The 21812-nt window shown below is 40.9% G+C and overlaps 2 protein-coding genes across 2 annotated transcripts in view; one reads left to right on the forward strand and one right to left on the reverse strand.

Annotated features, from left to right (window-relative positions):
- The window catches only part of flt1 (fms related receptor tyrosine kinase 1), a 274469-nt gene extending 273879 nt beyond the window's left edge, over nucleotides 1–590 (reverse strand). The window contains exon 1 of the mRNA XM_069891516.1: nucleotides 3–590. Within this exon, the coding sequence (XP_069747617.1) occupies nucleotides 3–12 (10 nt within the window). The 5' untranslated portion in view covers nucleotides 13–590. The remainder of the gene's footprint in view (nucleotides 1–2) is intronic.
- Nucleotides 117–21334, forward strand: pomp (proteasome maturation protein). The gene is made up of 6 exons (XM_069891526.1): nucleotides 117–222; nucleotides 7615–7715; nucleotides 17986–18046; nucleotides 18535–18636; nucleotides 19794–19887; nucleotides 20303–21334. Exons 1-6 carry the CDS (start codon nucleotides 220–222, stop codon nucleotides 20368–20370), a joined length of 429 nt encoding a protein of 142 aa, XP_069747627.1. The 5' UTR covers nucleotides 117–219; the 3' UTR covers nucleotides 20371–21334.
- Nucleotides 21335–21812: the final 478 nt, after the last annotated feature.

Below are 21812 nucleotides of genomic sequence, written 5' to 3' on the forward strand. Positions count from 1 at the left end.
ACCTGCACACATGATAGCTGCGAGACGAGGCTTTTGTTTTTAGCCTGACGTTTCCTTATTTGAAAGGAGGACAGCGAAGAAGAGCAATGGGGCGAGGGAGGGGGGACCAACTGCCGGCCGGGCGGAAGTCGCGATGACGAGGCCGGAAGTTGTTGCCCCAGTGCGAGGCGGTCAGATTGAAGCGGCGCAGAACTGCGGGAGGACCAGTTGCAGCTGGAAATGGTAGGAGGGAGATTAACAAAAAGTCGGTTCGGGTTATGCAGGGTAAATTCAGCCATGGGCGTGGGAAACTGGCCGTAGGTGGCGGAAAAGACGGCGCCTCATGTCCGTGGGCTCGTGTTGCTCTTCATTCTGATGAGTCACCGAGCCGGATGCAGGCTCTGGGCCTGGGCTTTATCTCGGCGCTGTGTTCCGGTACCACGGGCACCAGCGCCAGGCTTTCGTCTCCTTGGAAAAAAAAGTCCAGAGTTCCGGGAGAGGTTTCTCATGCGGTCTCGATTCCGCTTTGCGACCCCTGGGATGGTTCGAACGCCCCCGAAAGCAAAATGGTTTATCAGAGGGGGGTCGGTTCCGTTGACACGACCTGACACGCTGAAGTGACGAGCTTCCTTCTCTTGGGGAAGGGAAGGGTGGAAAAATAGACCTTGTTTCCGTTGTAAATAATGAGGAGGAGAGATCTTGCTCTTGAAAGAACGTTTACTTTTAAATCGCGTGAAACACGAAAGTCTGAAGACTTGGAGTAAAAGCAGAAAAGTACTGGAGGAAGTCGGCAAGCCTCGCAGCGTCCATAGTGTTAACATAGTGATTATGGCACAAGGTGTCGTTATATCCAAGCATCACATTCTTCAACAAACCGTGAAAGAGACACGAGCTCCAGATACTTTTCTTTGAATTCATCTTGTTTGTCTTATTTCATCTTGTATTGTCTTATTTTGTTTTATTTCTTCTTGTGTCTGTTTCAAGTTGAATGTCATATCTTTAAATGCAGTATGCTTTGTTCATTGTTTTGAAAATCTTAATGCGAAGTGATGCAAAATGTTTATCAACGAATTAAAGCTGCATCTACAAAGTTTGGTTTATTGGATTGATAAGATAGTAATTTGGAATATCAACCTCACGTTTCTTTGAAGATGACACGTTTTGAAATTGGGAAATACTACATAGATGACACTTTCCAAGTTCTGGTGTTTCGTGGAGCCGTCATTTCGTACCACTTTGATCTTGCCGTTTCTCTGGCGTCCTGTGCAGAATGTAGGAAGTCGTAGACCCATGCTGGGGGGGGCTCCATAAACTAATTCTGCAGAGGACCGAGTTAGATCTTCTTTCAGTGTGGTACAGATACCTAAAAGTACCCAAGGCAGTTCATCTATCCAATCCAATCCCTTAAGATGCGCCCTGAGGGCTGTTTTGATATGACCATGAAAACGTTATATTAAGACATTGGGCTGGGGATGACAGGCCGTCGACCAAGGCAGTTGCATACCCAACAACTGTGCGATTATGGACTATTACCAGGACATCAACTGAGCTTCTCTGTCAGGAGATTATGCATGGGTAGTCTGAAATGCGCTATACAATTGGCGATAAGGGCTTGTGCACAAGCTGAGGCGGAGGTGTAGGAGAGGGGGACAACCTCTGGCCATCTCATGAACCTGTCTACTATTGTGAGGAGGTCATTAGTGCCCTTGGACAGGGGCAACAGGCTGATGATATCCCTGAGGATGTGATCAAATGTGCGCCGTGTGGGTGCAAAAACCTGTAGTGGGGCTTTGGGGTGTGGCGCTGAACTTTTGAGGTCTGTCACTGGATGCATGTCCTTGCCCAAGACAGACTTGCTTGCGCAGGGCATGCCACATGAAGTTGCACTCCATGAACCTTGTTGTCATCCTAATCGAAGGATGAGCCAAACTGTGTGTGGCGTCAAACACCTGACATCGCCATGCAGCAGGTACAATGGGCCTCAGTTGGCTGGTTGATATGTCACAAAGTAGGGAGGCATTTGATGGACCAAAACGCACATTCTCCAATTTCATTCCTAATATGGCAGTATGATACCCAGCCATCTCTTTATCTTCCTGCTGAGCTACTGCTAAAGCCGTGTAGTCTACACTGGGAGCAGGTGAATGGAGGGAAGCAATGATGTTGTGGGATAGCATGAGGATGACTAGGTTGTTTTTCTCAGTGATGTATTTTATCATAGTCGTAAACTCTGAAATGTAGGAGAGTTGCCATTGTTGTTGTGCTGATATCTTGGTGAAGGTGAAAGTCAACTGCTTGTGATCTGTGTAGACCGTGAACCCTCTGCCCTCTAGAAAATAGCAAAAATGCAGTATGGCGAAGTAAAGGGCAAGGAGCTCCCTGTCAAAAGCACTGTACTTTTGCTCCAGTGGTCTCAAATAACAATTAAAGAAAGCGAGGGGGTTTCCAGATGCCATTGATGAGCTGCTCCAGGACCCTGCCCAATGCAGTGCCTGACGCATCCACTGTCCGAGCCAATGGCATGTCAACCCTCAGGTGCACGAGCATAGTGGCTCTCTATAGCGCTCTTTTGGCAGTCTTGAATGTGGCCGCAGCCACGTCATACCATTTCAGTTCCTTGGGATGTCTGTACGAGAATTTGAAAAGTGGGTACATAACTTTGGCTGCAACTGGCATGAAACGATGGTAAAAGTTAATCGTGCCAAAAACTCCTGCAGGCCATTAATGGTAGAGGGTCCTGTAAATTTGCAAATAGCCTTGACCTTGGAAGGTAGTGGAACCGCTCAGTGCTGACTGATGCGGTGGCTGAGGAAATTGATTGAGGTGAGGCCAAACTGGCATTTGGCCAGGTTGATCACTAGCCTGTGGTCATCTAGCTGCTGACATCATTGACAGAAATGGGCCCGGTGCTGCTGCTGCGAGTGGCTGGCGATAAGGATGTTGTCCAAAGAAACAAAATGTGAAATCCAGGCCTTGGGTAACTGTCTGAAATGTCTGGGCTTTGTTTTTTTTTAAACTGAAAGGCATACGAAGGAATTAAAATAGCCCAAATGGGGTAATCGAGGCAGTCTTAGGAATGTTGTTTGGGTGAACTGGCATCTGATGGTACCCGTGCACTAGGTCGATTTTGGAGAAGATCTTAGCACCGTGAAGGATCGCAGAGAAATCCTGTGTATAGGGAACTGGGTAGCAATCTGCCTCAATGATGCCCAAAGGCTGGCAGAGCAGCGAATAATCCCCATTTCCTCTTTAGACAATCGCAATTTATCTGGAGGTAGCTTGCACGCTTCATCATGCAGGGGCCGACAATGAGCCGGAATGTGATGATGTATTCTATGTTTTGGTTGGGCATTTGAGAACTGTGGAGTAATAATGCTGGGGAATTCCACTAGGATTCATTATCCGAGAACGTCACTGAGTCGAGGAGAAGTGCGAGCAACACCTCGAGGTGCAAGGTGAGGGGCTCGAAAATTTTGAATTGATTAGGTGGCAAGGGAGTGTGCTCGCAAAAAATCACCTCCCAGGAGTGGGCTGTGATACATCAGCAATGGAGAAGGACCAGCTGAACTGCAACGAGCTGAAATTGAGTGGAATTGTACATGCCCATACATCCAGATGCTGCTGTTGTTGTTGGCTGTGAGAGGAGGGCCCTTCTTTCCTGAACGTGTGTCTGGGCCGGAGGAGGGAAACACACTAACCTCCACTCCAGTGTCGACCAAGAATCGACAGCCTGAGTGTCGATCCCAGAGAAAAAGGAGGATGTTCTTGTGGCCAGCCATCACGGCCACTACCGATGGGCGGCCTTGGCATTTCCTGGATGTGTGCGGGGGAACGGCAGTGGTGGGTTGCAGTTTCCCATCTCTGGTGGTAATGGCACCACTGTGCTCTGACTTCGCTGCATCTGGTCAAGCCTGACGCCACACGACTATCCGGAGTGGGCAGGGTTTATGCCCTTTGCTGAGTGAGGCACTACTATGCACCCAACTGAAAATCTACTATGCTACTTTAGCGTGCCACAACTCATCAGCACGGGCTGCTAAGCTGGGGCGGGGGTGGGAGTCGTTAAATTCTTTGTCTGCAAGCAGCAAACGGATGTCTTCTGGCATTTGCTTATGGGAAAAAGTTGCTCGAAAAGCAGACAAGGCTTGTGCTGTCCATGAGTTCCTGCATCTCGTTCATTAGTTCGGAAGGAGTGCGGTCCCCCACGCCTTCCACATGGAGAAGATGTGCTGCCCTGTGGCATCGGGAAAGGCCAGAAATAGGTACAAGCAGGAATTTGATGGCTTCATACCTGTCGTCGGCTGGTATGAAGTACTACAACATAGTAGTACTTCATTGCGTCAGCGGTATTCTGGCGTAGATGGACTGGGCCTCGGGCCTGCTCTAAGCAAACCCGTGGCTACGAGGTCCAAAATACGGGAAGTTTGATTGCAACAGCGTTCTTTACAGATTTGAAACTCCATTTATAGATAGTCCACAAGATGGTGGGGGGGGGGGGGGGGGTGGTTGTCTTTAGTGAAGAAATCTAGCCTGTGCAGCTAGGTAATATTTTTTTGAAATCTGGAAGTCCTCCCAGCCCTAAGTCCCATGTCAGTTTTTCCAATGCAATTCTTGGTACCTTATTAGTCCATAGAAACTGTCTAATATGGTTGTTAGGTAGCTTTAAAAAGTTTTTAGGTAACGGAATAGGCAGCATTTTAATGCATTTAACCCTTCCCACCAAAGTAATCAGTAGGTCTCTCCATTTCTGTAGGTCTCTTTCTCTTCCCAAGAAGAGGAACATAATTTAGTTTGTACAGATTTTGCAAGTTATTGTCAATTGCTATTCTATGATATTTTATTCCATGTGTCTTCCATTTAAATTTACTTCCTGTTGACTGTTTATCTCTTCGCCCTGAAGCTGCAGTGAGATTCGGGGTAGATGCGATCAGTTTGCAGTCAAGTTAGGACCACTCAGGCAAAGACCTTTCCAACGGTACTTAAGAGTGAGATGCTGCAGTAGTTGTTGCAGTTGCTTGGATCGCCCTTCTTTTAGTACAGGGTAACGATCTTGTCATCACTCATATCCTGAGAAACCTTGGCCTCTCTCCAGCACAGACAGAGAAGCTCATGGAGTGACCCAGCAGCAATGGGTTCCCGCACTTGATGACTTCTGGGGGTATGGAATCTTCACCTGGACTTTCCCACCACTTAGAGCATCGATTGCTTTGCTCATTTCTTCCACTGTAGGTTCTGCATCAAGTTCTGCCAATAATGGCAATTCTTCCAAGGCTTTTGGAGAAATTGAGTTTTCTCTGTAGTAGAATTCCAGTTAGTGTTCAACCCATCTCCCCATCTGCTTTTCTTGATCAGTGATAACTTCCCCTGTCTTGGTCTTCAGTGGACCTCACTTCTTTGTGGGTACTCCAGTGGCTTGCTTGATGCCCTTGTTCGTGCCACTGGTGTTTCTGGTGTTGGAAGTGCTCTGAATCATTGCGCACAGCTGTAGCCAATTTGCTGGGCCTTGTTGGAAGCAGCTCTTAATGCCTGCAGATTCTTCTTGCTGGGGTCGAGCTTGTAGTTGGTCAGCACAGTTTGTTTCGCTTCAGTCACTGGCTTCAGTTCGGTGATGTTTGCCTCAAACCAATCAGTGTTCTTCTGCTCTTTTTTTTTGCTGGATGTTGTTCCTGCAGTGTTGTAGATGGCACTGTGAAGGGAGGTCCAAGTTTCCTCTGCGCTCTGGTCTTGGTTCCTGGGAAGAGTTTGGTTGAGTAGCTCAGTAAATTCTAGATTTTCTCAGGATACAATGTCTTGCTGGTGTTGATTTTCAGCTGGCATTTTTGTTGGCATGGTAGAACTTCCTTGGCGTGAACTTCACTCTGGAGATGATCAGGGAGTGATCCATGTCACACTCAGCACTGTCGTATGGTCTGGCATTGGTGATGCTGTTCAGATAATCACATCTGACAATAATCAGGTCCAGCAGGTGCCAATGTTTTGATCTGAAGTGTTTCCAAGATGCTTTGGGGCATGCCTTGTTCTGTAAGAAGGTGTTGGTCACATGCACCTTATGGTATCAGCAAAACTGTTGGAGTCTCTGTCCATTTTTATTCATCTCCATGCCATGATGTGCAAGAACAAATGGCTAAGATTCATAGTCTGCACCAACTCTTGCATTCAGATCACCTAGGAGGATAACGTGCTCTGACTTGGGAATGCTATTGATCTTGACACCAAGTTACTCATAGAACTGTTCTTTGATTTCGGCTGCTGAGCACAGTGTGGAAGCATAGACACAGATGATGTTTACAGGTCCCTGTGTGGTGGAGAGACGCAGACTGATGATTCGCTTTGTACCATTTGCTTGAGGCTCAACCACATAGAGCTGCGTGTTTCTTACAATGACGCTTACACTGTGCTCTCTGGACTCCTTGGTGCTCTTTGCTTTGACTTGTGAATCTACAGGGGTCACTTACCGTACTGGTGCTCCCAATGAAGCCTCCTCTATATCAGGGAGGCTGGATGCACACTGGGAGCAGTTTATTGACTATCTTTGCTTTGTCTGCTAGAACAGCAAGGACCTTCCAGTGGCCAACCATTTTAATTCCACACACCTCTGCCACACCTATCCATAGCCTCATGTAGTGCAAAGTTGAGGGCCACCCACAAATTGAAGGAAAAAGACCTTCCATTCCATCTTGGCAATCTTCAACCAGGTGACATTAATATCAACCTCCAATTTCTGTTAACCCCAGTCTTTCTGTCTATCTCCTTTTCTCTAACTCCCCATCCTCTTGTCTTCTCCCATGAGAGCTATTCTTAGCCCTCTTATCCTCTGCTCCTATCACTTCTCAGCTTTTCTCTTCTATCCTTAGATCTGTATCCACCTATTATCTCTTACCTGTTAACCTGTACTTCTTTCCCTTCCTCCCTCCACCCCACTTCCATTATTTTATTCATAATCCACCTGTGTTTCCTTATTCCTGACTAAGGCTTGAGCTCATTGGTTAGCTTTTACTTTCAATGGATCTGCATGACCTGATGATATTTGTATAATGCACTCAACCCAGGGCAAATGACCTTGTATAACTTTTCTCATGCAAATGTCAATATTTTAATTTTAATTTAGACATACAGCATGGTAACAGGCCCTTTTAGCCCATGAACCTGTGCCACCCAATTACACCCAGTTGCCTCAGACTGCTTTGAAAAGTGGGAGGAAACGAGAGCCCATGGGGTAAACCACGCAGATGTGGAGAGAATGTAGAAACAAAGTGTTGCCCAATTTAGATGGAGAATGGTGTTGATGTATTGTTGGTGATGGGTTGAGGGCTTCAACAGAAAAATATCCTGGTCCCAAAATAGTGGTGTCACACTTCTTGCAGTCACCAGAGTAGGTACCATGAGGTGATTAGTGGGAAGGAATGAGTGGACAAGGGAATCACAGAGGGAGTGATCCCTACAGAAAGTGTGGGGGGAGAAGAAAATTTGTCTGGTAGTGGGATCCTGTTGATCTCTCAAAATTAGTCAACTGTAAATGATATAGCACTTCACTGGATGATTCAACTGTTTTTAGCTGTATAGTGTTACTCGTTCCAGTTTGAAAATTGTATTAAACCTGCAATAATAGGTAACTGTTGACATTGTTTATTCCAGAATACCAGAGGACTTAAATCCCAGCTGAAGGATAGTGTTCCTGTCGGAAAATTTGGCTTCAATACAGCACCATATGGTGTGCGTGATACCTTGCGTGGAGGGTATGTATTGTACAGCTTGTATTTTAATTGCCAGAATATTGATAAATGTTACAAAAATTTGTTAAAAAATTTTTTGAATTTAATTTAATTGAGATATACTGCTAGATAAAAGGCCATTTTGGCCCACGAGCCTATTATACCCATTGACCTACAACCCCCGGTACGTTTTGAACAGTGGTAAGAAACTAGAGCCCCCGGGGAAAACCCGTGCAGACACGAAGAGAACAGACAGTGCAGGGTTTGAACCCTGTCCTGATTGCTGGTTCTGTGATAGCATTGTGCTCACTGCTACACTAACCGTGCTGCCCTTCTGGTGCCACATGCTCAAAGAGGAAGAAATCATCAATCAGGAGTTATTGATCAGGTTTTTCTACAATTTGAATCCCTACAGACAAGTGCGAGGTGTGGCACTTTGCTAGGATAAACCAGGGCTGGGCTTGTAAAGTGAACAGTAATGTAATGGCAAATGTAGAGATTTAAGGGTACAGTTGCATAGTTCCAAGAAAATAGTTTCATAAGCAGACAGGAGGGTGAAGAACTTGTTTGGCATGTTGACCTTCATTGGTCAGGTCGAAATGCGACCGCACTTGGTGTTCTCGACACCCATATGTAGCAAAAATATTATTCAGCTGGAAAGGCAGTAGAAAAGATTTGCAAGAATGTTAATGGGACTCGTAAGGTTGAATTGTAAGAAGAGGCTGGATCAGCTGGGATGCTTCTCCCTAGGAAGCTAAGGAGGGACTTTGGAACTTTATAAAATCATGAGGAGTATAGATAACATAAATAGTCATAGACTTTTTTTTCCAGGTTAGGAGAATCTAAAACTAGAGGTGAGACGTGAAAGATTGAAAACAACCTGAGGGCACTTTATTCCACACAGTGGATGGTAGGATAATGGAATAGGATGAATGCAGGCAAATGGCTCTAGTTTGGGTAGACAACATGGACAAGTTGGGGCAAAGGGCTTATTTACATGCTATAAACTCTGTCTCTATGACTCACTGTTTCTTATGTTCTCGGTTTTCACTCTCGGCCACAAAAGTTTTACTTCAATTGTGTCCGCTCCAGAGACAAAATCTACACATAGAGTTGATGGGTTTAATTGATCCTTGCTTTAGTTTATGAAAAACATTATTATTTATATATTTTATTTTTATTTAGACATACAGCACAGTATCAGGCCATTTTGGCCCATGAGTCCGTGCTGCTCAATTTACCCCCAATTAATGTACACCCAACCCCCACCCCCCAGTAGATTAAATGGTGGAAGGAAAGTGGAGCCTTAAAGACAGCACGGCATTTGAACCCCAGTCCGTTCCCGATTCCTAGCACTGCAAAGATGTAGCACTAACCGGTACACCAACCATCCACGCCTGTGACGATGGAGACATTGATTTCTGACAATGGTTTTGAAGATTGAATGCTGCAGAATGAAATGTATTTTGTTGGCTATCAAGATTACAGTTTCAATCTTGTCTGTTACTATATATTTTATCCAACAATGGGATCAGATTTTGAAAGAATATTGTAGATTTGACTTGGAGAGCAATTGAGATTTGATTTGAGTAATATTTGACAAATAATATTCGACATTGAAATTATGGGAGAAGCCATAAGTCAGAGATTGCCTCTCTGACTGGAGGCCTGAGACCAGTGGTGTGCCTCAAGGATCGGTGCTGGGTCCATTGTTGTTTGTCATCATTGCCAATGACCTAGATGATAATGTGGTAAATTGGATCAGCAAGTGTACAGATGAAACAAATATTAGAGATATAATGGACAGCGAGGAAGGCTTTCAAAGCTTGCAGAGGGATTTGGACCTGCTGGAAAAATGGGCTGCAAGGGTCACGTGATGAAGTAGTGGCCGGTTGGGTTGAACCAGCCTCTCCAGAAAAAAAGTTTGGAAAAGACAGAGCTCAACAAATATAAAACTCAAGAAATAGAAGATAAAGTTACAGAGAGGAATAAGAAGATGGCACCCAAGAAAGAGAAAGTAAGAACAACGGGGAAAAAAAGAAGAAAAATCACCGGAGAAGAAAGAAGAAGGCCTTACTCGCGCACAGGAGCAGGGAGCTATGGTGGTGAAGAGCAGCCGATCTCTGAGGTTGGTGAGTGCCCTGCGAAGTCGCAACCTCCTGACCGGTGGACTCCAGAACTGGCTCTCGGAGTCAAACAAAAGTGTGCAGTGCACAATCAAAGGATAAAGTGAACACCGGCGGGAGGGGGGCTCAGCCGAGGAGCAGGCAGCTACAATGCTACCAGCTGAGGGACGCCCGGCATCAGGGCGCTCAGCTGGAAGATCAAAATAACGGCAAGGAAAGGAGCGAGGAGCTGGACGAGAGAGAACGGCAGTAGGGTGACCGACAACGAGAGGATCAACAGCAGGAGGCCCAGCAAGAGGAGGCCTGACAAAGACATAGAAGTAATTCATCAGAAAAAGCAGAAGAGACACAGATACAAAGAAGAAAAGAAGAAGACACAAGCACAAGTACAGACACAGAAGAAGAGGAAGAAGAAGACCAAGATCTTCACAGGGAAATAGAAGGTTATACAGATGGATAAAATTTAGATAAAGCCTTTTTTAAAGAACAAATAAGATCTAAAAGAATGGTTATCATTAGAATTTAGTGCAATTAAAAGAAAAATGAAAAGAGCATAAAATAAAATGCAAAGTTTAGAACTGATCATGACAGAAATAGGGAAAAGAGTAGAAAATGTGGAGAAGCAGGAAACTGCTGTAGAATTGGAAGTAAATTATTTAAGAGAAAAATTGGAAAAAAGTGACAAAAAAATTAAAGAGACACAAGAGTTGTTATCTCAGAAAATTGATATGTTGGAAAACTATAGTAAGCGAAACAACATAAAAATAGTGGGCTTGAAAAAGGATGAAGAAGGCGCAGACATGAAAGAATTTATAAAAGGATGAATCCCGAAGGTTTTGGGAATGACGGAATTGCATGAAGAAATGGAAGTAGAAAGGGCACACAGCACTAGTACTGAAGCCGCAGACACATCAAAAACCAAGATCCATCTTAGTAAAACATTTTTAAGATATACGATGAGAAAATATACTGGAGCTGGCAAGGAATAAAGTTAGAGAAGATAATAAGCCATTGGAATATAAGGGACAAAAAATATTTTTTTACCCAGACATAAGTTTTGAACTCTTATAGAAGAGGAAGGAATTTAATATAGCAAAAACAATTTTATGGAAAAAAGGTTATAAATTCATGTTAAGACATCCAGCCATCCTTATACCTGGGAAGCAAAACAGACTGTTCTCTGATCCGGAGAAAGCACAAGAATTCGCAGAACGTTTGCAGGACAGATGAAGAGATGTAACAAGAAAGAAGACCGACGATAAAGTATATATAAAGATGTAATAATATAAAGTAAAAATAATGTATATGTAAAGAACTAAAGATGGAAAAAGGAAGGGAATGAAGGGAGAAGGGGGGGAAAAAAGAGAGCTTTGTTATATGTTTAAAAAAAAATGTTTGCTGAAGGGGAGAGAATAACCGTCATTGCAAAATCAGTTGACGCTTGCGAGCAAGATCGCAAACCAAATGGAAAGGGGAGTTGTGGTTGCCTGGCAAGGGATAAGGGGGAACTCAGAGAGGGGGGGGTGTTCATTTGGGGTTAAGATGTTATTGGGTGTGGGGATTGTCGGAGTATTTCATGTTTTAAATGTGTTGTCATACATTGAGTTTAAAAAGGGAAAACTAAAAGACAAAAATGGGGAAAAAGGGGGTTGGAGGTGGCGAGGAGGCGGAAAAGGGGTGTAAACAAGATATAAGATGGCCACGTTAAACTATATGACTATAAACATTAATGGAATACATAACCAAATTAAAAGGAAGAAGCTACTAAATTTACTGAAAAAAAAATAGATATAGCATTTGTGCAGGAAATGCATCTAACTGAAGTGGATCATAACAAATTGAAGAGAGACTGGGTAGGACACGTAGCGGCAGCATCATATAATTCAAAAGCTAGAGGTATAGCCATATTAGTTAACAAAAATGTACCAATCGAGATAGAGGAGGAAATAACAGATCCAGCAGGGAGGAATGTAATGATAAAGTGTCAGTTATACTCAGAATTTTGGAATTTGCTCAATATATACACACCTAACGAGGAGGATCAAAAGTTTATGCAGGATATTTTTTTGAAGATTGCAGACACACAAGGAAATATATAGATAAGAGGAGATTTTAACCTTAATTTGGATCCATTGTTGGATAAAACTGGACAAAAGACAAGCAAAAAGAATAAAGTAGCCAAATTTATGGTTAAATCAATGCAGGAAATTAAACTTATGGATATATGGAGGAGGTAGCACCCAAAAGAGAAGGAATATTCATATTATTCGAGTAGGCATAAAACATACTCAAGGATTTATATGTTTTTGTTGTCACCCCATGTTTAAGGGAGAGTTGGAAAACTGAGTATAAAGCTAGACTACTTTCAGATCATTCACCCCTGCTATTAGCAATAGAACAGGAGGACATCCCACCAAGAACATATAGATGGAGGTTAAATGCCAGAAAGAGGTTCAATGTTGGAAACCTGCAGTCAGACGAAGTGAGAGGAAACTTCCAGGCAAACCTCAAAGCAAAGCTCGAGGATGCAATCCGCCTCACGGACTCATCCCCTGAAACCCTCTGGGATCAGCTGAAGACTACCATACTGCAATCCACTGAAGAGGTACTGGGCTTCTCCTCCAGGAAAAACAAGGACTGGTTCGACGAAAACAGCCAGGAAATCCAGGAGCTGCTGGCAAAGAAGTGAGCTGCCCACCAGGCTCACCTTACAAAGCCGTCCTGGCCAGAGAAGAAACAAGCCTTCCGTCGCGCATGCAGCCATCTTCAGCGCAAACTCCGGGAGATCCAAAATGAGTGGTGGACTAGCCTCACCAAACGAACCCAGCTCAGCGCAGACATTGGCAACTTCAGGGGTTTTTACGAGGTTCTAAAGGCTGTGTACGGCCCCTCTCCCCAAGTCCAAAGCCCGCTGCGCAGCTCAGACGGCAAAGTCCTCCTCAGCGACAAGATCTCCATCCTCAACCGATGGTCAGAACACTTCCAATCTCTTTTCAGTGCCAACCGCTCAGTCCAAGATTCCGCCCTGCTCCAGCTCCCTCAACAGCCCCTAAGGCTAGAGCTGGATGAGGTCCTCACCAGGAAGAGACATATAAGGCAATTGAACAACTGAAAAGTGGCAAAGCAGCAGGTATGGATGGAATCCCCCCCAGAGGTCTGGAAGGCTGGCGGCAAAACTCTGCATGTCAAACTACATGAGTTTTTCATGCTTTGTTGGGACCAAGGAAAACTGCCTCAGGACCTTCGTGATGCCATCATCATCACCCTGTACAAAAACAAAGGCGAGAAATCAGACTGTTCAAACTACAGGAGAATCACGCTGCTCTCCATTGCAGGCAAAATCTTCGCTAGGATTCTCCTAAATAGAATAATACCTAGTGTCGCCGAGAATGTTCTCCCAGAATCACAGTGCGGCTTTCGCGCAAACAGAGGAACTACTGACATGGTCTTTGCCCTCAGACAGCTCCAAGAAAAGTGCAGAGAACAAAACAAAGGACTCTACATCACCTTTGTTGACCTCACCAAAGCCTTCGACACCATGAGCAGGAAATGGCTTTGGCAAATACTAGAGCCAACAAGCTCGGGTCAGATACAGCAATGAGCTCTCTGAACCCTTCTCCATAACAATGGCGTGAAGCAAGGCTGCGTTCTCGCACCAAGCCTCTTTTCAATCTTCAGCATGATGCTGAACCAAGCCATGAAAGACCTCAACAATGAAGACGCTGTTTACATCCGGTACCGCACGCATGGCAGTCTCTTCAATCTGAGGCGCCTGCAAGCTCACACCAAGACACAAGAGAAACTTGTCCGTGAACTACTCTTTGCAGACGATGCCGCTTTAGTTGCCCATTCAGAGCCAGCTCTTCAGCGCTTGACGTCCTGTTTTGCGGAAACTGCCAAAATGTTTGGCCTGGAAGTCAACCTGAAGAAAACTGAGGTCCTCCATCAGCCAGCTCCCCACCATGACTACCAGCCCCCCCCCCCCCCATCTCCATCGGGCACACAAAACTCAAAACGGTCAACCAGTTTACCTATCTCGGCTGCACCATTTCATCAGATGCAAGCATCGACAACGAGATAGACAACAGACTCGCCAAGGCAAATAGCGCCTTTGGAAGACTACACAAAAGAGTCTGGAAAAACAACCAACTGAAAAACCTCACAAAGAAAAGCGTATACAGAGCCGTTGTCATACCCACACTCCTGTTCGGCTCCAAATCATGGGTCCTCTACCGGCATCACCTACGGCTCCTAGAACGCTTCCACCAGCGTTGTCTCCGCTCCATCCTCAACATTCATTGGAGCGTCTTCATCCCTAACATCGAAGTACTCGAGATGGCAGAGGCCGACAGCATCGAATCCACGCTGCTGAAGATCCAACTGCGCTGGGTAGGTCACGTCTCCAGAATGGAGGACCATCGCCTTCCCAAGATCGTGTTATATGGCGAGCTCTCCACTGGCCACCGTGACAGAGGTGCACCAAAGAAGAGGTGCAAGGACTGCCTAAAGAAATCTCTTGTTGCCTGGCACATTGACCACTGCCAGTGGGCTGATATCGCCTCAAACCATGCATCTTGGCGCCTCACAGTTTGGCGGGCAGCAACCTCCTTTGAAGAAGACCGCAGAGCCCACCTCACTGACAAAAGACAAAGGAAGAAAAACCCAACCCCAACCAACCAATTTTCCCCTGCAACCGTGTCTGCCTGTCCCGCATCGAACTTGTCAGCCACAAACGAGCCTGCAGCTGACGTGGACATTTACCCCCTCCATAAATCTTCGTCCGCGAAGCCAAGCCAAAAGAAGAAAGAAAGAAAAACTTAAAAGGCAGGAATTTAGAGAGTTTATTGAACGGCAAATTAAAACATATTTTGAAATAAACAGAATCGGTGAAAGATAAATTTATACTATGGGACGCAATGAAAGCCTTCATTAGAGGACAGATAATAAGTTATGTAACTAAGATGAAAAAGGACTACAATCGGGAAATAGAGCAGTTGGAAAGGGAGATAGTAAGTACAGAAAAGGAACTAGTAAAAAGGGACGATATAAAGAAAAAGAGAATTGGCGGACAAAAAAATAAAATACGAAACATTACAAACGTACAAGGTGGAGAAGAACATAATGAAAACAAAGCAAAAGTATTACGAATTGGGAGGAAAAAACACGAAGTATTGGCCTGGCAACTTAAAACAGAACAAGCTAAAACAACTGTGTTGGCATCAAGGAAAAAGGACAAACAAATCACATATAACCCAACAGAGATTAATGAAAACTTTAAGGAATTTTATGAACAATTATACCAAATTGAGAATATGGGGAAAGATGATAAAATAGAAGAGTTTTTAGCTAAAATTGAACTGCCAAAATAGCAAGAAGAACAAAACAAACTGATAAAACCATTTGAAATAGAGGAAGTACAGGATCTATTAAAAAAGCTGCCGAACAATAAAACGCCTGGAGAGGATGGATTCCCAATGGAATTCTATAAAACATTTAAAGAGTTATTAATTCCTCCTCTCCTGGAAGTAATGAACCAGATAGAAGAAACACAAAACTTGCCACCAGATTCATGTAAGACAGCAATAATTACAGTAATACCAAAGACAGGGAAGGATCCATTAACACTAGCATCATATAGACCAATATCCCTACTTAACTCAGGTGATGAGATAATAGCGAAATTATTAGCAAACAGATTGGCCGACTGTGTACCAAAAATAGTAAAACAAGATCAAACTGGTTTATCAAGAAAAGACGAACAGCGGATAATGTCTGTAAACTTATTAATCTGATTCATGCAGCTCAAGAAAATAAAAAAAAAACAACAGTGGCTGTTGCCTTAGGCGCAGAAAAAGCCTTTTACAGGGTAGAGTGGAACTTCTTATTTAAAGAATTACAGAAGTTCATTCTGCCAGAAAAATATATTAATTGGATTAAAACATTATATAATGGACTATTGGCAAAGGTAGTAATAAATGGATATGTATCAAACCAATTTAAATTAAGTAGATCAACTAGGCAGGGATGTCTATTATCCCCCTCATTGTTCGCCTTAGCAATAGAACCATTGGCAGAACTGATAAGAATAGAAAATAAAATAAAAGGGATAAAAATAAAGGAGAAGGAGTATAAAATCAGCTTATTTACAGATGACTTCATAGTATACCTAACACAACCATAGATATCAATAAAAGAATTAAATAAGAAATTAAAGGAATATGGAGAAATATCGGGATACAAGGTCAACGCAAATAAAAGTGAAGTGATGCCAATGAGTAATGCGGATTATATATAACTTAAAAAAAGAATCACCATTTAAATGGCAAGCACAAGCAATCCGATACCTAGGGATCAGGTTAGACAATAACTTAAGCCACTTGTTCAAACTAAATTATCAGTCATTAATAAAGAAATTACAGGAAGACTTAGAACACTGGAAAGAACTACCGCTAACGTTGATAGGGAGGGTGAACTGCATTAAAATGAATGTGTTCCCAAGGATACAATACTTATTTCAAACGTTACCAATTCCTTTAACAGAGAAACTCTTTGTTGAACTGTTCCTTTAACAGAGAAACTCTTTGTTGAACTAAAGAGAATAATAAGGAAATTCTTGTGGAAAGGGGGGAAACCGAGGGTAGATAAATTAACAGAGAGGTATAACCAAGGTGGTTTGCAGTTACCAAACTTCAGAAATTATTATAGAGCCGCACAATTAAGGTATTTATCAGATATTTACCAGACGAGAGAAAAACCAGACTGGACTAAGATAGAACTAGATAAAATAGGGGAGAAGGTATACATATACTTTATAAGTGGGATGAAAAGCTGGTTCAATATAAAAGCTCATCAGTATTGCATCATTTACTTAATATATGGAAGAAGATCCACGTAGAAAGGAAAAAAATGAATTGCCAAATACCAAAATTGTTATTTATGCAAAATCCACTAATCCCTTTTACAATAGATAACCTTTCCTTTAGAGAATGGGAGAGAAAAGGAATCAAAATAATAGAAAATTGTTTTTTGGGAAATAATTTATTAACATTTGAACTGTTGAAGGACAAATATGGAATAACTCAATGTAAAATGTTTGCACACCATCAACTGAAAGCTTATTTAAAGGATAAATTGGGAAACAGATTGAGATTACCAGAAGGAAGCAGCTTTGAATATTTGATTACAGACACAATGATAATTAAAAGATTTATAACAAATATGTACATTAAACTGCAAAGTAAAGAAAATGATAAAATAAGCTATAAACCCAAACAAAAGTGGGAAAAGGACTTAAACATAAAGATAAAGAATTAAGCATGGGAAAAGTTATGTTCTGGAACTATGAAGAATACAATAATCACAAGGTTACACATGATACAGTATAATTGGTTAAACACGTTATATATCACTCCTCAAAAATTCAAAGAATGGGATTCAACGTTATCAGATAGGTGTTTTCGCTGTAAAAATGAAATGGGAACAACAATACATACAATTTGGGCATTGACAAAAGTGAATACGTTTTGGGAAGAACTGAATCAGATATTAAATAAAATCACAAAAAATAAGATACCAAAAGATCCAGAGATCTTTCTTTTAAGTAACATAAGAAGTAAAGAATTATATCTCAAATTGGATAAAGCGCAAAAAAGATTCATTATGATAGTCTTAACAGTAGCAAAAAAATATATGATGTCAACTTGGAAAATGGAAGAGAGCCTGAGAATACAGCATGGAAATGAATAAATGTATTTCATTGGAAAAAATAACATATAATTTAAAAAAAATAAAGTCACATTATTTAAAAAAACATGGAACATAAGAGAGAGGGCTTGCCTCGGACCTCCACCCCCTAAAATGACTTGATCCAGTGTTTAAAAGTAGATGACACATTTTGTTTATTTTTCATTGTGTGAACATTTGTACAAGAGTGATAGTACTGGGAGATTTGTTGATAACCTGACAAGCATTGGAAGGAAGGAATGAAGGCCAGATGCAGGTTTGTACAGTGAACCCAGGCAGAAAATGTACTTCATAAGGAGATAAATGAGTGGATATTGAAAAGTATACATAAAAATTTTCAGGAGAATGGGCAAAGATAGATTATTATTTTCTTCTTGTTTCTACCTTCTCTTTTAAATAAGTTGCGTGTTTTCTTGTCTTCTTAGATTTTCCAATGTGAAGTCTGAGCTTTTACCAAGTCATCCCTTGGAAGTTTCAGAAAACAACGTAAGTCTGGAGATTTTGAATTATGCCAAAATATATATTGCTTTCTATTGTACTTGGTGATCTCATTTGGTATATGGTTAGTGTTCCTGATTTAGCTTCAGCCTCTTTGGATTTTGGAGAAGCAATCTTTTTTTGTACCCTAATTTGAGTAGAAAGTGTGTAGAAATGTAGCAATAAATGAGTGAGAATATATACAAACAATAATTTTTCATGTATTATTTGGGTCTTAAAGTTATTTGAATCTTATGGAGTAATACTTAAAGTTAGATAACCAAAGTTTATTAATACAGAATGGCCATCTTGTTGTGGTACCTGTTGTTTTCACATTCAGTTATATTATCAAACAACCTTGAAAAATATAGATATTTTAGATATAAATATAGATAGTACCACAGCTATGATGCAAATTGGGCAGAAATTGAATGCAATGCATCATTTGATTTCATTTTGCTTTTGGTGTCCTTGAAATTAATATTTTCTGTGTTAAGTTTCAGCTCAATCAAAATAAAATGAACTTTGCTACATTGAGGAATATTCAAGGATTATCTGCGCCACTAAAGTTACAAATGGAATACAAAGCAGTAAAGCAAGTAAGCCAATTTATTTTGTTAAAAAGACGTACAGCACGGTAACGGGCCCTTTCAGCCCAATTACACCCAATTAACTTAGAGCCCCAGGTATGTTTTGAATTATGGGAAACCTACGCAGACTTAGGGAAAATGTACAAACACCTTACAGACAGTGTGGGATTCAAACCCAAGTCCCGATTACTGGCGCTGTAACGGTGTTGTGCTAACTGTGTCATCCTATTAACTAATAAAAGAATTTATGTTGAATTTTTTTGCTATTTATGTAAACTGAATGGCAATATGATTAATGTGCACTTTCTGAAAGCACGTCCATTCAAAGTGTTGGATGTTTTGTGTTGGGCATATGCAAATTCATCTGCAGTTTGAGTATACAAAGTTACACACTGCTAATTAGGTTCTGTACAACTTGTATTTCTCTGCAATTTTAAACTGCCCATATTTTTCAACAAAATGATCATGTGGCATGGTTTGTATACAGTCACATAAAATGGGTTTCCATCCAGGCATTACACTGACTTAAGGGTGTACCGATTCTAGAGCTTTGAAGCTGCAGATGATGAAAGCAGAGTGTTTCTTGAGAATACATACTATATTTTGTAAATTCAGATTTGAAGCAGATATGTTTTGAAGTAAAAGTGGATAATTCCATAAATTGGGCAGTGCAGCTGGTGGAGTTGCTGCTTCATAGTTTCATCAGCCCAGAACTGATGCTCCCTGTATGGAGTCGATCTTCTCCCTGTGACTCCATGGGCATCTCCATGGTGTACTTCGACATCCCAAAGCCTTCTGGGTTGGTAGTTTAATTGGCTGCTGTAAATTTCTTGTAGGTGAGTGTTAGTATAGGATTAGCATAAATTCAACTTTGGTTAGTACTTTATCTCAAGCAGGTGTACTTCAGTTTCATTCCAGTGAATTCCAGCATACTATTGAGAGCACCCTGTGGCTTTCAATTAATACTTTCTGTGCATAAGGTAAGGATTTCTGAATATTAGACAAAGAAGTTCTCCCAAACTGGTTAATATGTTACCTTCAATCAAAACTGTACTTCAAGTTCATTGTAAATGGCTTGGTAAGGTATTAGATGAGTTTAAAATTTTGATATTAATTTTATAATTTAACAGAATATTTTAAAAGGCTATTACTATATTTCAAATTAGGTACAACGTTTGCCTTTCCTCATGAGCTCAAATATTGCACTCGAAACGCTTCAAGGAAATGATGAATGTATTGGCTTTGAAGACATATTGAATGGTAATTGTTTTGTTATTGGTTTTATGTTAACACAGTAACTGAACTCAAAGTTGTGCAGCATGTAAAACATAAAACCCATGTTCAAGTTGAAGGTTACTCTTTCTGTTTAAATTTCCTGCTTTATTTTTAAAAATGATGTATACCAGTTGTAGAACCGTAGAAAATTACAGCACAGAAAATAGGCCCTTCTAACCTGTGCCAAAACATCATTCCGATAGTCCCACTGACCTGCACACATTCCATAATCCTCTAGTTCACTCCAATCCATGTATTTGGATCTTGGGCAGAAAATAGATTGAATATGTGAACTTGAATATTTTTGTAATTTGTTCTGGTAGTTTCATGCCCAGCAGTTTTCTTGTGTCCTATTTTAAGATTATTTGGAATTAACAACTTGATTCTCTTCTTTTTTTAGATCCATCTCAAAGTGAAGTGATGGGGGAACCACATCTTATGATGGAGTACAAACTTGGCTTACTGTAATTTGTGGGCATTCCTGGGGATTTTAAAGAGACAAGTTTTGCATAGTTTTGCTGATTTGCATAGGTTCTGAATAAAAGGGGAACATCCAAAATATAAAAACTTTAAACAAATAACTGGCCCAAAATGAAGAATAAAACTCTCATGGAATTAAAGTTTGTAAGAAAAAGTAATGTTAAATTATTGGCTAAAAGTGTTGGTCTGTCAGCAGTCCTATAAGTACTGTTATGAATATATTTGCATATGTACAAGATAAAAAGCAATGGGTTAAATTGTACACTAATACAATTTATTGCATCATTCAAAATGAAAAGTTCAGAATTGGGAGCACACAAATTATTTCCAATGTGATCTGACTTGTCATTTAATAGCAATTAGAATTGTTGCACCATTATTTACTCTTTCAGATATTTGATTTTGTTCAAACTAAAATCTGAGCTCTTTTAATCTGGGAAAATGGTGCAAGTTTTTATACAACAGCAAGAGGTTGAATCAGTTTACATCCAAACATTTGGATGTATTTGAACCCTTATTTACTTGCTGGAATCATTTAAGGAAATATGGTTTCTCAGTTCAATCTTAGTCATAATGAAGGAATATTATATTCTTAAGACACATACCTATAATTAAAATTATCCATTAAGATTGACTTGATATTTTTTTGTTAGGTTTTTACAAATTTAAAGAAAAACACACCATAAGGCTCTATCCATTATTGTTGAATATTCATGGAATGCAAAATAACACTGAAATTAGCAAATAGCAAGACTTGTAACATCAGCAAAAGAAGTTGGAAAGTGATTAAATGTTAGGCTATCAAATATTAAGGATAGAATGTCCAAGAAAATAAACATAAGATTTCAGTTTATTTCACCAATAATTAAGTTTGCAATCTTATCACATTGAACAGAAATGTAATTAATTCTGTATTTTTAAAAATTTCATTATAATAAATGTTAATATTTCAGTTTTTTTTAAAATTTGTTTGCTTGTTCTGACTGGTTAATCTGTGCAAGGAGAATGAGGTATGAATAGGGATAAAATTTATTTCATTCAGTTTAGGCTTGGGATTAAGAGTTTTTATTACTGTTCTGGAAAAAATGTGCAATTTGCTTGTTTAAAAGGAAACATTCAAGATACAATAACAAGGGGTTACTAAATTAAGACTGGTAAAAATGACAGTTACATGCTAGTTTGCTATAATTATTTCAACATTGCCACTTTCATTCATGTAAAAGTTTTTATGACTGTACTTCTAGTCTTTTTTAAACGCTATCATATCACTAAAGCAAGTAGTCAGTGTCTGTATGAGCTTCAAAAGGCTACCCAAAGAAGGTTGAGGGTATGGGGAATGCAGAATAGAAATTTCAGAATCAGAATTTATTGTTATGAACAAATCATGAAGTTCAGTGTTTTGCGGCAATATCATAGAGCAACATTCATAT

The sequence above is a fragment of the Narcine bancroftii genome, chromosome 7 (genome assembly GCF_036971445.1).
Source record: "Narcine bancroftii isolate sNarBan1 chromosome 7, sNarBan1.hap1, whole genome shotgun sequence".
NCBI lineage: Eukaryota > Metazoa > Chordata > Chondrichthyes > Torpediniformes > Narcinidae > Narcine > Narcine bancroftii.